The sequence below is a fragment of the Lepus europaeus genome, chromosome 16, assembly GCF_033115175.1.
Source record: "Lepus europaeus isolate LE1 chromosome 16, mLepTim1.pri, whole genome shotgun sequence".
NCBI lineage: Eukaryota > Metazoa > Chordata > Mammalia > Lagomorpha > Leporidae > Lepus > Lepus europaeus.
In genome coordinates this window covers 25,011,336-25,029,271 of record NC_084842.1, presented here as the reverse complement: position 1 = coordinate 25,029,271, position 17,936 = coordinate 25,011,336, and the positions used below count along the sequence as shown (strand labels likewise).

Genomic DNA, 17,936 nt, shown 5'->3' with positions numbered 1-17,936 from the left:
AAAAAAAAAACTGTGAGGGAATTTCAAAAAGTTTTGCACCAAAATAATTTTTTTATTCCTATCCCCCCACCACCTGGAACTTCTGAAGTACCTTAATATTAATGATGAAAAGGAATAGTCTCATTTTGCCTTCCTGCTGGACTGGTTCAGCCAATCTCCTTGTGTCCATTAATGTTTTACTGCTGAGATTCTTTAAGTGCCAATTTGAATTAAACCTATGCACGATATTGACTCCTTTAAATACCAAGTAGCTCATCATCAACTATTGAATAGATATTCATAAACTTAATTGCTCATAAGCAATTAGTTCTGTCTTTATTTGGTCCCCACGAATTGAGGAAAGTGTAAGTGTACTGTTTGAGATTAACCTGCCTTTTCACACAGAAACACTGAGAGGAAAGTGTATGTTTGCTTCACAATTTCTATATACAGGAGTCCTACAAAAGGTTTATGGCACAAATGGAATTAAAAGATAGTGTGACAGTAGCTAAGATATGGAATCAACCCAGTTGTCCATCAACTGATGACAAGATAGAGAAATTATGGTATACACACACACACACACACACATATATATATATGTAATGGAGCACTATTCAGACGTAAAAAAGAATGAAATCCTGTCTTTTGCAACAAAATGGATGCAACTAGAAACCATTATACTTAGTGAAATAAGCCAGTCCACCAAAGACAGATGTCTTCCCTAATCTGTGATAACTAATAGAGCACCAAAATTATAATGTATAGAGTGAAATTGACATTTTGAGATTAAATGATTGTTTACAGCCCTTGTCTCTATTGTTGAGGAACAGAGATTTTTTAATCTTACTATTTGTTGAACTTTTTGCTTTGTATAGGGTTAATCTTATGAGTATAAAGTAAATTGAAAATAGATATTTGTAAAAACTAAGGGAATAAGAGGGGAAAGAGGAGGAAGGGTGGGAGCATGGGTGAGAGGAAGGGTAGGGTGGGAAGTATCACTATGTTCCTAAATCTATATATATATGAAATTTGTTCACCTAAAATAAAATTTAAAATAAAATTTAAAAAATTAAAGACCACATAGAAGAATAAAAAAGTGAGAAAAAGTGTGAATTCTCCATGAATTTTTTGAAATGTCTTTGTACATATGAAAATGGTAAATTAGTAATTTTCATCTGCTTATCACTTAGTCTTTGTAACTTGCTATTTCTTCAAGTCATTTTTCCAGGCTATTTGTATACATTACCTTATTAAATTCTCTTAAAAATGACCCCCCTCCAGTTGAAGGAGGAAAAACTTAGTAGAGATTGTATAAATTTTATACATTTAAGGGACTTTGGCTTACTGAATTTTATAGATCTGCTTGGAATAATCTGCACCCCCCCCCAAATTTTTATTTTATTTAAAGCAACAATATTTGCTTATTCTTCTAGAACTCTGGCAAAACTTATTGAGGACAGCTCAACTTCTCTCTGCGTAACACCAGCTAGGGTGATTCAGTTGGCTCACCAATATGGCTTACTCATGTGGCTGACAAGTTGATTCTTAGTGCTGAGTTGTAGCTGTTAGCCAGAACTTGAATTCTCTACACAGCCTTTGCACAGGCTTGGTCAGGTCTCTCATGGCACAGCAACTGAGTTCCAAAAAGAAACATCCCAGAAGCTAGTGTTCCAAGAGAGCAAATCCCAATGTCTAAGTGCTTATAAAACCTTGATGATCATAGCTGGTAATTAAAACTTGCTTCATGCTTGTTAACATCCCATTGGAAAAAAAAACAACAACAAAACATCCCATTGGCCAAAGCTAGTCACGTGGCCAACCCCAGAGTCAAGGTGGAGGACGCACCTTGAAAGGGTTGCATACTAAAGAACTCTGGCTCATCAGAGACCAAAGTCCTGTCTACCACTGAAGGTAACTGTAACACTAGTTCCAAATTCAAAGATCTCACTTGGATGAAACCTTTTGAATAGTAGTTATATCTCATTGTATAGCCCAATGGGTAGCAGACAATCCAGGATAACTGCTTATGGTATTATTTTACAGGTGTCACAACAAAAAATCAGAAAAGTCTAACATATGAGCCCAGTGACCATAGGGTGTCAGTGACAGGGCACTGTGCCCCGCGACACAAATTTATTTCTTGCTGTCAATTTTGCAATCACTGCAGACTGGTGACATGTGTCAGTTGTCCTGGGCTGTTTAATTACCTGCTTGCATAAAGAAGCATTAAGGTAACTCGTGGTATACTTATAGACAAATACTCTTCTAGGTTTCGTTTTCCTCATTTCTCAAACAAGGAAGTTAGAATAGTTTCGTTCTACAGTTCTTAGCAATTTTGGTTTTGCTCTTTAACGATATTATTATAACATTATGTAACATTACATCAGCAATGAAAAAACGTGAATTTATTTCTTATAAACATATTTCTTTAACTGCTTGGGGTCATCAAAGCTAGCTGAGAACTAAACAGTAGGTTAATCCGAGGCGTCTCCAGCACTCTTGTTAGTTCCCTAACTGCGGGAAGTGTTAGGACGCTCATTAGCTTTGCCTGCTGCCAGCTCTTTTTCTACTGTGATCTAGAAGTGAATTTCGGCCTTGCTTATCTTACACAGTGGCAAAGATAAAGCAGTAGAACAGAAGAGAAAGGCGATTGCCAACGATTAGAGAGCCAGTGCTCTTCAGTCCTGAGCACACAGGGCTCAAAGCTCACCCGTTCTCCGTTAAATGGAGCGTCCCTGTACCTAGCGATCCAGCTCCACCCACACCCGAAGTCTTTGACCCTTTCACTGACATCCAGGGGACTGTATGGGGGGAGGGTCAGTTTTAGGAAGTGATTTAAAACACCTCATTGAAATTGTGGTTCCCCGTTCCCCTTTTCTGCTTGGAAGACACCCAACATAAAAGCTTTTTCAAATTTTTTTTTCAACTTTAGTTTCACTTTCGAGACTGCAGTCAACTTGCCACACACACTTAACTGATGAAAGCGCCTGGACTGGGGCTCATGGAAAAAGAAACAGCCGGCAGTCGTCAGCGTCAGTGAAGGTACACATTTAACTTAAGGGGCAGAATCTCTTGCTTAGTCCTATTACTGCGTACTTTGGTTTTAGCAGCCTTTTCTCTTTCTGGGATTTGTGCATGAAATCTAGTCCTAATTACTCAATAAGGAAAATGGAAGAAAAGGGGAATAGTATAGGTGTGGGAAAATGTATCATAACTCAGAATACAGGTAATAATAATATCTAATTAACATGATAAATATTTTATGCAATAAAGTTAAGGATATTTGACACTGTGGAATTCTGTGAAAGCACATTAGGGAAGGTATGAAAGTCATTTTGCACAGTCTTTATGAAAACAAAAATTACATCTTTGCTGTAAAGATTTAAAACCTTGGAATCTTAAAGAATTACATCCCCTTTTCTTAGTTTGGAAAGTTGGAGAGGAGGTAGGAGCTGGCGTTTTATGATAATGTGTTTGAAAAGGACAGAAAAGTTCTAGGAGTTCCTAGGAATAAGCAATAGCTTTCTTTTGCCCAATTGAACAAAACAGAAGAAGTGGGAGGATCAGAAGTTAGCATCAGTAATTGTGGTATACTCACGTGAACGTGGAGTCAGCTCAATGGTATTCAGCTTTTAGTAACCGAGTTCCCAGCTTTATGATGTGATTACAGTTGATATGTGTCTGCATATAAGTACCTGTGTATTAACCTAGCAAAAATATAGCAAAGGTTACAGCCAAGCTGTTCCAACCACACTGTACCATGGTCTAGCCTCTATATCCTAACAATGATGCCATATAATCTCCCATGTGGAAAAAGAAATGTAATTCTATGTATGCACCCTCCAAAAAATCCTTTCCAAAGTTCCAGCTTCATTTCTTTTTTGCTTTCTTTGCTTCTGTTAGGTATCATTCAACAGTAACTTCTTCACTTTGATTTCATTATTTAATTGTACCTTTATTTATTTAAAAATATCCTAGAATAACTTCATACAGGACATATGGTTATAAATTTACTGAATTTTTGCATATTTTAAAATATGTTTTCCCTTTCATGGTTGGGGAACCCTTATTCTGCCAAGGGCCATTTGGATATTTATAATATCATTCATGGGCCATACAAAATGATCAACTTAAAAATTAGCCTGCCAGGCATTCTGGTCTGACTGAAAAGCCCATGAGAGCATTGAGACATGGAAAGCCAAGACACTGTGGCAAAAAATGTCCTACAGGAAAGAACTCTGTGGGTGAGACCCCAGTGGAAATAAGGGGCCACCAAAGAAGGAATGTACTTTCCTCTGAAGGGAGGTGAGAACTTCCACTTTGCTTATGGCCTTGTCTAGCTTCCATGGCCTAGGAAGCTCATGTCAAGAGCCTCTGGTGATCACTGACGTCAAACATAAGAATGCTAATTGTTAAATTAACAACAGGAGTCACTGTGCACTAATTCCCCATGCAGGACCTTGATCTTCAAAGAGTTGTAATATGAGACTTAATAGTAAAACTTGATCTGAAAGAATAACTTCATTTTAGTGTAGTAAGTGGAGGATGTTCTTATGTCTCATAAGAGATAATTAAGTTTAAGTGCTCACAAAAGATGTATCATTCTTGGCTTCTTCTTTATGTTCCTAATGTTGTATTTATGAGATGCATGCAAATAAATTTTAAAAATTAGCCTGCTATAGATTTCTTGAATTTAGAGTCCCACTTATAGTTGCCTTGGCAGGGCCAGACCAAGTAATTCCAAGGACCCTAAATGCCCCACCCCTATTTTAGTTGTTCAGCTGTATATGAAATTTTAATTTCAAAAACAATTTAAATTTTTAGAAGAAATTTGTTTATTTATTTGAAAAGCAGAGAGCAAGAGAGTGAGAGCAAGAATGAAAGAAATCTCCTATCCATTCATTCACTTCTCAAATGCCTGCAACAGCTGGAGCTGGGACAGTTTGAAGCTAGGAGCCAATGGATCTCCTATGTGGGTGGCAGGGAACCAAATACCAGAGCCATCACCTACTACCTCCCTGGGTACACACCAGCAAGAAGTTGGAACTGGGAGCAGAGCCAGGACTCCAAACTAGGCACTCTGATATGAAATGCAGGCATCCCAAGAGTGATCTTAATCTCCAGGACAAACACCTGCCCTGTCACTAAGCATTTTGGAAGTATATATCTATTCTAATGGTTTATTATATTGATGAAAACTTCTGTATCAAACATTACCTTTTCCCTTTGTAAGTAATTGATGGCATGTTCTCCTTAGACAGGTTTAAGATGTATTTTATCTTGGTTATTGTGTCTGAAATTTCCTAAGAATCTCTCTATGTATTTTCCTTTTCAATCATCCTGCTAAGCCCTTGGTGAGGCTTTCTCATTGATGAAATATGTCTTCTAGTCATGCAGGGACACACTTTGTAAATAGATTAGCCCTACTCAGTCTTTCTGATCTCTATCTACAACCCTTCCACAGAGGCAAATGACACTTAATCAAATAGAATACTACATTGGGAAGACTGTGCCTATAAGCTGATATGTAGAGGTAGTAAGAACAACTTGAGAGAACTCTAGGTTGACTTTTAAAGATACCTGAAAGTAAAACTAGCTTAATTATCATACCAGAGAGTAACGCACTGGAAACACATCTCACCAAAATAAGTGTGACTATGCATATGGGGACAAAAGTGGTTTTTCTTAAGTTAATCAAATGCCAACAGAAAATTATTTTTTCAATATTTGTTTATTTATTCAGAATCAATCATCTATAAATTATGGAATTATTGTACTGATAAAGAAGAGTACCAATGACATTAAATGTTGCTCTATGCCAGGCACTATAAAGCTATACTTGACTGACTCTCTTTGATTCTTGTGGCAGCCTATAGAGCAGCTCATCTATTTTAAAGATGAAGAAGGAAGGCTAAGACATAGACCAACTTGCCCAGGGCTAGAAAGCAGAGGCAGCAGGATAGGGTGCAGGCACTGGAATTCCAGGCTCTCTTAACTATTGAGTTTTTCTATGTCACCCTGATTCTATAGTGACTATTTACTTATATAAGCATAAAATTATAAAATATTTTTGTAATGTAAATTTAGGAGTTTTAAAGTGTTTTTAGGATTTCCAAATTAATCTACATCAAGCACTTCATATTTAATCTTAATTTTGGGACAAGATGCTAACATTTCACATCTTGACAATACGTTGGTATTGTCATAGCTGGCAGGTTTGAGAAATGTCAGGATGAAAGAAGTGTGGGGAACATACTAGGGCATGTATTTCCTGTGTTGCAAGGCAGAGCATCGAGAGATTTTTGTCTAGAGTTGACTGATCAAAAGATTGAGTTTTAGGGATGGTTTTTTAAAAATTTTAGTTATGTATTTTTTACCTAGAAACCTTTTATTTAAGATACACAAACTTTATGCATTTCATCAAAGCAAATTTAGGAACATAGTGATTATAAATATAACAATATATTAAATAAACCAACTAAAAACAAAAGTTGGCAAGAAAATGAGGGAATGGGATAATTCAGTTCCTTATCTTTGTAGAGAGAAGGGAATGCTTACAGTTAGTAAATGAAGAAGTAGAAAGGCAAACATAGTATTTATTTTTATGGAGTTGACCATGAGATTTTAAAATAGAAGCTTTCAAGAGAGGCCACCTTGGCACACTGCACCTGAGGTGGAGGATGAGAAAGTTTTTCATTGTTTATCTTTCCATGCTATTTGAGTTATCTCCATTTGATGTATTATTTGTATATCATACGCTTATATAGCATAAAAGTTATGAGTAAAAAATTATTCATAATCACATTTTCCAAGGAATTTGTCAATGTAGAGGAAAGTCTGTGCTATTAATGTTGTCCATTACTTTTTGATGTTTCTTTTAGGAGGCAGAATCATGAGCCAGAGTGTGCCTTATCACATCTCCTCTCTTTGGGGACTGTTGTCCCTTTGGATGCTGTGTACCTCCTCCAGCAACAAATGCACGGTGAGACAGGAAGTAGCCGACTGCAGCCATCTGAAGTTGACTCAAATACCTGATGATCTGCCCACCAACATAACAGTGTTAAATCTTACCCACAACCAGATCAAAAGATTGCCACCTGCCAATTTTACAAGGTATAGCCGGCTTACTGTCTTGGACGGAGGATTTAACACCATCTCAAAGCTGGAGCCAGAATTGTGCCAAAGCCTTCCTTCGCTGAAGGTTTTGAACCTGCAACACAATGAGCTTTCTCAGCTTTCAGATAAAACCTTTGTCTTCTGCATGAATTTGACTGAACTCCATCTAATGTCCAATTCAATCCAGAAAATTCAAAATAATCCCTTTAAAAACCAGAAGGTAAGATGAAAACGTTTGTTTCCTTATAAGAAATGAAAAATATGTGATCCAATGTTAAATCTTCAAGTCACCTATTCATTCTTAGACTTAATATTTAATTATCAAGGTAAGAGTAAGAAATCCAGTCTACCCCACTTGGAGCTGGGGACTCATACACAAACATTACCGTTAAGATTGAAAATACTTTCAAGTGCAAATGTTAGTCTTAAGTCAGTTTTAAGCTTAATTTTAAATAAGTCTACCTCTCCCACTTTCTCTCATTAGTAACAGAATCTAGACAAGAGGTCAAGTCATGATCAGGGAAGAATCAGAATATCCCATAAGTGTTTAAAAAAATATCCTGTTTCGATGCTACTGATTTAGTATGTGAAATAATAGAAAAATGTTCCCTCCAAATTATGGCTTAAAGCTAAACAAATACATTCCCTTCCTTGAAGAAATCTCAAAGTACCACTTTCCGAATGACTACCACCTTTCTCCTATCAACTCTTTGCTTGGAGTTTAAATCTGTGAAAAATGCAAATTGTTGTCTCTAAATCTAAGACAATTACTAAGTGCTCTTCTTAGACCAAAGTCATTTTTTAAAAAATTTATTTGACAGAGTTAGAGAGAGAGAGAGACAGAGAGAAAGGTCTTCCTTCCATTGGTTCACCCCCCAAATGGCTGCTACAGCTGGCGTGCTGCGCTGATCCGAAACCAGGAACCGGGTGCTTCCTCCTGGTCTCCCATGCGGGTGCAGGGCCCAAGCACTTGGGCCATCCTCCACTGCCTTCCCAGGCCACAGCAGAGAGCTGGACTGGAAGAGCAACTGGGACTAGAACCCGGCACCCATATGGGATGCCGGCGCCACAGGCGATTAACCAAGTGAGCCATGGCGCCGGCCCCAGACCAAAGTCATTTTCAAGTCACTCTTTTTTTTTTTTTCACTTTATGGCCTTATAAAAAGTTGAGCATTGCTCATCCTCAGATGCACAAATATGCTAGGAAACATGAAAGTGACTTGTCCAGCAGTTGTTTTAAATCTCTTCTTGCACCGTCTTAGATTCTGAAATAGATGAAATGTCCTAGCCACAAAGACCTCAAATAAGGTTAAAATGATGATTGGCAAAATGTTGTTTTTCCTTGATATTTTGTGCTAGCCATGATCTAAAATTTATAGAACTATGAAACAATACAAAAACATTTAATGTAGAGTTATGGATGGAAAAGTTCTATTCATGGTTTTTAAGGAAATATTTTTATTTTCTATTATTTCTTTTCAAGGCTAATGCATGTCACTGGATGTTTGGCAAGCCACATGGGCATTCCTTGCATCATGAATAAGTACTTATTTAAAATAAGCATAAATTTTTAAAAGTTTCTTTATCAGAAATAAGTAAGCTTAAACCCTTTTATGTTGGTAAGAGAAATAAAGTGACTCTTAAAATAAGAAGCTACATCAACAGTGGTGTTTTTATTCACAACAAAGATTATTTAATATTCCTAATATCAGTTTTCTGCAGAATAATAGTGAAGTGACAATGTGCTGTTAGAGGAACTGTATTTGATGACAAGACTCTAACATATATATTGTATATTCCTTTTTCTGCTCAGAATTTAATCAAATTAGATCTGTCTCATAATGGTTTAAAGTCTACAAAACTGGGGACTCAGCTCCAGCTGCAAAATCTCCAAGAGCTTTTACTATCAAAAAACAAAATTCAGGCACTGAGAAGTGAAGAGCTTGCTTTCCTTGGCAATTCTTCTCTAAGAAAATTAGAGTTGTCATCAAATCTAATTAAAGAGGTAAGCAGCAAAGTAAAATTATTTTTGTATTTTATCTTTCAGCTTGGGTAGTCCCTAAATATGGCATAGAGATAAGAATCTAAAGGTTCCTATAGAAGAGAGTAAGCTTTTGTATATCTCCCAGAAATCCTTCACATTTATTGCCTTGGGGTATTGGTGCCACCCACAAAAAAGTTTTGGTAACAATTAGGGGATGGGACTCTGCTGTCAATCAGAAGTATGTTAAAATTGCTATGATGTAGCAGAACAGGTCTTTGACCTAGGGGAACTTACTTGTTTCAGTTTCTTCATTGAAAAATTGGAAATAGTACCCTCTGTCTCATAAAATCTCTGAAAGAATCAAAATGATATAGTGGTAAGATGATAGATTTTAGAACTGGGTTAGCTGGCTTCCTCTGTGGTCTTAATCTGTGTAACCAGATAAGTTATTCAACTTCTCTTTGCCCCAGTCTCCATGTTTTCAACATGGTATAATAATACCACTGCTTCATAGAACACTGGGGCAAACAATTTAGCACTGTGTCTGGCATACAGCAACTAACTGCTCAATAAATAACTAGCTCAATGCTATTATACAAACTTTCCTGTAATGGGGTATGCCAAATTAACCTGCTTCTCTTGGATCTATGATCTTTAATTTAACCATTTTCATGTCCAAGTATATCTGTCTTCTACGCACATTTTATTCCTTTACAGACTATAAGAATATTGGAAAAACTAAACATGGCTTTTTATTTTTATTTAGATGTATTCATTCATTCATTCATTTGTTGATTTGAAAGGCAGAGCAAAAGAGAACAAGAGGGAGAGACACAGAAAGATCTGCCATCCTTTGGTTCACACCCCAAATAGTTGCATGAGATAGATCTGGGCCAGGCCAAAGCCAGAAGCCAGAAACTCCATCCTGGTATCCCACATGAGTGGCAGGGGCCAAGTACTTGGACTGTCATCCAATACCTTTCCAGATGCATTTTCAGGGAGCTAGATTGGAAGTGGAGCAGCCAGAATGTGAGCCAGCACTTCCATGTAGGATGCCAATGTTGCAAAGAGCAGCTTAACCCACAGTGCCAAATGGCTTGCCCTGAAACACAGCTTTTTAAAGATTGATTTAAAAATGGACCAAGTGCAACATTTCCCTGAGATAATTATTGTTTTGTGCAAGCTACTTATTTTAGCTTTTTAAACAGCATTTCCCTCAATTGGAATATTTATAGTACTATTATAAGACCCAAAAATATAACGAGAGACAATAAAAAAATCACTCAAAAGTAATCAGAATGAGTCACTGCTAGCATTTGGGCATATGGATCTATAATTCTTCTCCAAACAATGACAAGAAAAAACAACAAAAACTAAAGTCATGCATTTAACTATGCCAAGCACTGTGACAAATTCTTTCTTTTATGTTTTAGGTAGAGAGCATCTTTATCAATGTATTGCTATCATTTTACACGAGAGTAAGTTGAGAGGAGGAAGGGTGAAGTGACAGGTGGCCTACTGGTGACAGCTGGGCTGCTGGCAGTTCTACACCAGAGCCCTTGCTCTCAGCAGCATGCTGCATGGCCTTTCGAGGGGGATGGTGTCTCCTGCTTTTTAGAATTAGCATTAACATCCTATGAACATCTTCCATGTTATGAATCATTCACTTAATTTTAGTGATTGCAATATAATAGAGCACATAGGTTTATTATAATTAATTTAATGAGTCTCTGCTTTGCATTTTAAAACTAATTTTACTTATAATAAAGCACAAATTCCTCCACACCTGTCTCTCTTGTTTTCCTTTAGCCCTACCATCTCACAAGCAACACATTAGAAATCAGCTTTGCTTCCTGGATAGGTTTAACTGCTAGGAACTGGCTACTCCCTTTCTGGATTCCTTGTTCCCCACTCCTTTTCTTTTGTCCCAGTACCGAATCCCAGATCAGCCAAGGCTTCTGGTCAGGGGCTGGGGACAGAGTGGAAATGAGTTGGAGACACTAGTGAAATAAAGTCAGGAAAAAACCTAGGTGGAAAGACGTAAAGGACAGCAGGAACTCAGTCCCAGAAGGGAAAGTGTGTGCTTCTGTTCATTAAAAACCATCATTCATTCCTTCCACCACATTCACTACAATTAAGAGGTCAACAAGACAGAACTAGAATCTGCCCCAGTGATGACGTCACAAACAGTAGTTATGAATTTATGAATCGTAATTCCATTCAGTGATGATATAAGAGCACCAGGAGACCTAACCCAGATTGGGAGGTCAGGGAAGGCCCCAGAAGAAGTAGCATCCATGCTGAAATGTGAATGCTAAGTACAAGTGAGTCAGTGGCCAGGAGAGGTTGCGGCTGGAGCAGGAGGCAAGTGTTCCATGCACAGAAAAGAGAGAAGTGGAGAGAAATGCCCTGCCTGAGTGCTGTGGTGAAATGGGAAGGAGACTGACTAAAAATCCTGCTTGGGATGCCTGCATCCCATATTGGAGAGCTTGCTCCCAATTCCAATTTCTGGCTAATGGGCATCGTCGGGGGCAGCAGGTGATGGCTCAAGAACTTGGGTCCCTGTCACCTACATGAGAGACCCAGATCATGCTTCAGGCTCTTGCCTTCAGCCTGGCTCAGCCCTGGCTGCTTTGGGCACTTGAGGAGTGAACCTCAAGTTCAGAGACAGCTCTCTGTCTCTAAGCCTTTCAGATAAAATGAAAATAAATAAATAAAATTTTAAAAAAATCATTGTATTTAAGCTTTCCAAAGGTCATACACAGTCTATATTCTATTTTGGTTATTAACTATCCCCCCCCCCTTACCTTTAGTTTTCTCCAGGGTGTTTCCATGCAATTGGACAATTATTTGGCCTCTTTCTGAACAATGCCCAACTTGGCCCGAGTCTCACAGAGAAGCTTTGTTTGGAGTTATCAAACACAAGCATTCAGACTCTGTCTCTGAGTAACAGCCAGCTGACCAGAATCAGCAATAAGACTTTCCTCGGACTGAAGCACACCAACCTCACCATGCTCGACCTTTCCCACAATAACTTGAATATGATCGATGATGACTCCTTTGCTTGGTTTCCACATCTCAAGTATCTCTTCCTGGAGTATAATAACATAGTGCATTTGTCTAATCGCTCATTTTATGGACTTTTCAATGTGAGATACCTTAATTTGAAACGATCTTTCCCTAAACAAAGTGTGTCCCTCACTTCACTTCCCAAGATTGATGATTTTTCCTTTCAGTGGCTAAGATGCTTGGAGTACCTTAACATGGAAGATAATGATATTCCAAGCATAAAAAGAAATATGTTCACAGGATTGATAAACCTGAGATACTTAAGTCTATCCAACTCCTTCACAAATTTGAGAACTTTAAAAAATGAAACATTTTCATCACTAGCTCATTCCCCCTTACTCAGACTCAACCTGACCAAAAATAAAATCTCAAAAATAGAGAGTGATGCGTTCTCCTGGTTGGGCTCCCTAGAGGTGCTTGACATTGGAATTAATGAAATTGAGCAAGAACTCACAGGACAGGAATGGAGAGGTCTAGAAAATATTTTTGAAATCTACCTTTCCTACAACAAATACCTACAACTCACTAGCAACTCCTTTGCCCTGGTCCCAAGCCTTCAAAGACTGATGCTCCGAAGGGTGGCTCTTAAAAATGTGGATATCTCCCCTTCACCTTTCCACCCTCTTCATAACTTGACCATTCTGGATTTAAGCAACAACAACATAGCCAACATAAATGAAGAAATGTTAGAGGGCCTTGAAAAGCTAGAAATTTTGGATTTGCAGCACAACAACTTGGCACGGCTCTGGAAACAAGCAAACCCCGGTGGTCCTGTCCATTTCCTCAAGGGTCTTTCCCACCTTCACACCCTTAACTTAGAGTCTAATGGCTTTGATGAGATCCCAGCAGGGGTTTTCAAGAATTTATTTCAACTAAAAAGCATCAACTTAGCCTTGAATAACTTAAATATACTTCCACCATCTGTCTTTGATGACCAGGTATCTCTGAAGTCATTGAACCTTCAAAAGAATCTCATAACATCAGTTGAAAAGAATGTTTTTGAGCCAGTTTTCAAGAACCTGAGTAATTTAGATATGAGCTTTAACCCATTTGATTGTACATGTGAAAGTATTGCCTGGTTTGTTAATTGGATTAATAAGACACGCACCAACATCTCTGAGTTATCAAGTCATTACCTCTGCAATACTCCACCTCAGTATCATGGGTTCTCAGTGAGGCTTTTTGATACATCATCCTGCAAAGACAGTGCACCTTTTGAACTCCTTTTCATGATCAATACCAGTTTCCTGTTATTTTTTATCTTTATTGTGCTGCTCATCCATTTTGAGGGCTGGAGGATATCTTTTTATTGGAACGTTTCAGTACATCGAATTCTTGGTTTCAAAGAAATAGATGGCCAGCCAGAGCAGTTTGAATACACAGCATATATAATTCATGCATACAAAGATAGGGACTGGGTCTGGGAACACTTTTCCTCAATGGAGGAAGAAGATCCATCTATCAAATTTTGTCTAGAAGAAAGGGACTTTCAGGCAGGTGTCCTTGGACTTGAAGCAATTGTCAATAGCATCAAAAGGAGCAGGAAAATTATTTTTGTTATAACACAGCATCTTCTAAAGGACCCATTATGCAAAAGGTAGGTTAATGTGAAATTGTAAGAATGTATGTGCTTTTTAAAGATTTTATTTATTTATTTGAGAGGTAGAGTTACAGAGAGGGAGAGACAGAGATAAAGGCCTTCCATCTGCTGGTTCACTCCCCAGATGGCTGCAACAGCCAAAGCTGAGCTGATCCGAAGCCATGAGTCAGGAACTTTTTCTGGGTCTCCCACGTGGGTGCAGGGGCCCAAACACTTGGGCCATATCTACTGCTTTCCTAGGCCATAGCAGGGAGCTGGATCAGAAAAGGAGCAGTTGACAGCCATATGGGATGCTGGTGCCACAGGCAGAGCCTTAGCCTACTACGCCACAGCGTTAGCTCCAGAATGTATGTGGTTTTCAGTTGGACTTTCAATATTACTAACATCATTAGTCATAACTGAAAAATACTTTTAAGTAATATTGAGGAAAGCACATAACATGAATTTTTAGTGAGGGATAAATTTTTAGAAGGTTGAACTTTTAGTTGGTAAAAAAAACACTATGTTTATTACATAACTTCATTTAACATGTTTGTTTTTTTTTTTTAACCTAGATTCAAGGTACACCATGCAGTTCAGCAAGCTATCGAACAAAACTTGGATTCAATTATATTGATTTTTCTAGAGAATATTCCAGATTATAAACTGAACCACGCACTCTGTTTACGAAGAGGAATGTTTAAATCTCGTTGCATTTTCTATTGGCCAGTTCATAAAGAACGGATAGATGCTTTTCATCATAAATTGCAAGTAGCACTTGGATCTAGAAATTCACTACAATAAATGAGAAAAGAAATAACTTTCCCAATTTAGAAAGTTCCATGGAAAACTCAAGTTTCACTTGAAAACACTGTAATTTGTAGATGACAATAGGTGACGGGATTCTATCATAATTACATCTCATCTATGGAAACGTATCTCTGTAGACACACTTTCAGGAGTCTTGTTGATGGATTAATCAACCCATAGTAAACATATTAGTGCATAAGAACATTTTCTACTAATGAGTATATTAATGGTCACAGAGTCTTGTGATAAATGAGTTTCAGAGTATTCTTCATTGAAAAAACTAGTTAGAAAAAAGAAAGAAAGAAAAGTTAGGGTTATGTAAGGGTTCATGATAATTGTTTTTGGATGCACTTATAATCTAATGAAAGGTACTTGTTTTAATGGATATGATGTTACTTAAATTATAAAAGAATGAAATACAAAGGTGACTCAAAAAGTTCATGGAAAAGGAAATAAAAATACTGTACAGGTTCCACAAATATTTTGAGGATCCTTTTGTTTATATTTACATTTTTAAAAGTTTAATTACAATAGTTTTTCAACTGAAAAGGGTTGTATTTTAGTAGTGCCTGTCCAGTGTTAATTCTATTAAATGCTTAAATAGCTTTTTAATATACACAATGTAGGGCAGAAAAAAATTGCAATACATTTTGATTCATTAATGAAGTAAATATTTTAATAAATACTTGTGTTATTATGATATTTAAGTATCTTCTACAGGGGGTAGAAGCAATTCTTTTACTTAAAAGTATTGTAGAAAGATTTGCTTCCTGAAGGTTAATCAGTAGAATGGCTTTGTGGAAACAAAGAATTTTCCTTTCTGATCACTGACTTGGGAGGTGGAATTGACCACATCATTTGGTCCCACTGAGATTCTTTTACTCCAGATCTTGAAAATTAGGATGATAAACAGATCATAAGCATTTCTATGTTGTTAGTGACCAGGATTATGGTGTAATAGATTCATGTGTAATATATTATTGTGCCATAAAAGAGAATGCTATGTGAAGTTAGCCCTTATTTAGGAAGACAATTAATTTGATTTTGGAGTCTTAACTATTGAAAACAAACAGGACTAGCTTTTTGAATGTAGAGTTAATTTCTATACTTGCAGTACTCATTTGCATAGTTTAGAGGGCATTTGAGGTGTTACATTATTTTGAAACTTGATTTAAATGATTTTTTTTATTCTCAGGGATAAGTCCATACAACCCTGAGATAAGTAACATTCATTGTCGTGCTGATTCTGAAAAAGTGAATGTGAATACATGGGGACTCATTTTCACTTTCACATTGTTTGCCATCCTTACATCTGAGACATTTATGTTCACAGCATTTTAGGTAAGATTTACTTTTTAACTGTGAAATGTAACTGTAAAATTCAAAACTACTTCATTCTTAATACGACTTGTGTGTTGTTTATCAATGTTCTCAAGTTTTCATTAAAATATGTTAAAATAACCTAACTATTGTTAATTAATCAAAATATCATCAGAGTGTAAAATGTAAGGTTAAAAATAACTTCATTTTATTCTCATGTTTATTTTCTTGTGCGATAGCTGATCAAAGGGCCACAATTTATATTGGGTCCAAATATAATTTTTAGGGCCGGCCATGTGGCTCATTTGGCTAGTTCTCTGCCTGCGGCGCTGGCACTCCTGGTTCTAGTCCCAGTTGGGGCGCCAGATTCTGTCCCTATCGCTCCTCTTCCTGTCCAGCTCTCTGCTGTGGCCCAGGAAGGCAGTGGAGGATGGCCCAAGTGCTTGGGCCCTGCACCCGCATGGGAGACCAGGAAGAAGCACCTGGCTCCTGGCTTGGGCTCAGCGCAGCGCGCCAGCCGTAGTGGCCATTTGTCGGGGGGTGAACCAACAGAAAAGGAAGACCTTTCTCTCTGTCTCTCTCTCTCACTATCCAACTCTGCTTGTCAAAAATAAATAAATAAATAATAAAACAAATATAAACAAATATAATTTTTAAAGAGTTGGTTAATATGTAAGAGATTACGATTCACTAGGAATGACTTTTTTAAATGAATACAAGTAACATGAATAATAGGTGCAAATGCTGACTTGTTGTTGACCTTCGTAGGAAACAACATCCTGAACGCTTGCAGGCTGTCCTTTATAACTGTTCTCAGGAGGAGTCCTCTCCCCTTGGGTGCAAGACAAGGGGATTGCAGGAAAGGATGTTTGTCTGATGTCCTATCTAATTTCCACCAGCAACTTGCCTACTTTGAGTCCTCTCCGGGTGCCATCGCGGAATCTGTTCACTCCAACTCCTTCCTGTTTTTCTGCCTTGCAAAACAAAGCCCAATTGAATCAGTACTGAGTTTAAAATAGATCTCAGTATTTATATTGGACCTAAAATGATATCTTTTAGGTTGTAGTAAAAAGTAGATGCAAATCAATTTGTTAGTGAGGAAGGGTGTTTTCAGTGCTATTTTTTTTTAATAACCTCAAACTACTCAAACATATACCTTGGAATATTTGTAAAAGGAACTCAACAGTAAGTGATGGTCAACATTAGAATATGTAAAGATGCTTCAAAATCCAGGACTTAAAAAGTATCTCTTGCCTTCTACAAAGAAGAAAGCAAATTAGTGGTTGTCTGGGCCTAGGGGTCGAAGAGGAATGACTACAAAAAGGTAGAAGAGATATTTTTAGGATGATGAAAAAACTCTGCCTCTAGGGCATCCTAGAAATCTCTTCATATCTTTGCCTGTAAAGTCAAAGTCAAAATGGAGTGTGGCTAAAAGCTAATTGTAGATCTCTTGCTTCTGTACATACTAGCTTTGCTTGCTACCTGCTAAGGGTGCATCTTGTGAAACTATGGGGCCCCAAATTCCAAGGAACTGAGAAAGGACACAACCCGAGTGTTCTGCCTAAGTTGACAGAAATGCGCCCTGCACTGTTACCTTACAACCATACCTTGGGTTTATCATTATTCCTGGGTTTGTTATTGTTAACTGTTATCTTACAACCATATTCTGGGTTTTTTATTGTTCACTGCATACCGGGGTTCGGTTCGAAATTATGAGCCCTAGTGGACAGAATACTATAAAAAGCTGTGTAACTCGCTGTTGGGGGCCGCACTCTGGTAAGGAGTGTCGGTCCTGATTGGTTGCCTTGCCTCTCATTTTCAATAAAATTCATGTGTGACTGTCACTGGTTTTTGTAATATCTATTTTAGCTGACGAGTGGATGCAACATGCCCACCTGAGACCTCACACTTTGTTCTTCATTGCCTTCTCTACCACCTTTACATCCTTTTTCTAAGCTCCAACTAAACAGCACTGCTGCTGCTACACTACTACATAGCCAGCCTCGAAGCGGCACCTTCCACCTCTTGCTTCAGGCACTGGATGCAGCTGCTCTTGACTTCAGGATGAGCCAGAAT

General features: G+C 37.7%; 1 protein-coding gene across 5 annotated transcripts; it reads left to right on the top strand.

Moving 5' to 3' along the window:
• The first annotated feature begins 2,166 nt into the window (after nucleotides 1-2,166).
• On the top strand, nucleotides 2,167-17,697 carry TLR3 (toll like receptor 3). Of its 5 annotated transcripts, none has more exons than XM_062213108.1 (6): nucleotides 2,167-2,213; nucleotides 2,915-3,024; nucleotides 6,864-7,318; nucleotides 8,912-9,103; nucleotides 11,896-13,748; nucleotides 14,306-17,697. In XM_062213108.1, the coding sequence occupies exons 3-6, from the start codon at nucleotides 6,875-6,877 to the stop codon at nucleotides 14,532-14,534; spliced, it is 2,718 nt and encodes a 905-aa protein (XP_062069092.1). In that variant the 5' UTR covers nucleotides 2,167-2,213; nucleotides 2,915-3,024; nucleotides 6,864-6,874; the 3' UTR covers nucleotides 14,535-17,697. The 5 variants fall into 5 exon arrangements, 4 of the variants coding, with proteins under 4 accessions (XP_062069092.1, XP_062069091.1, XP_062069093.1 ...); XM_062213107.1 differs by lacking the exon at nucleotides 2,167-2,213 and adding an exon at nucleotides 2,430-2,451; XR_009868191.1 differs by lacking the exon at nucleotides 2,167-2,213 and having other exon boundaries at nucleotides 2,586-3,024; nucleotides 14,306-15,881; nucleotides 16,629-17,697.
• The last annotated feature ends 239 nt before the right edge of the window (nucleotides 17,698-17,936 follow it).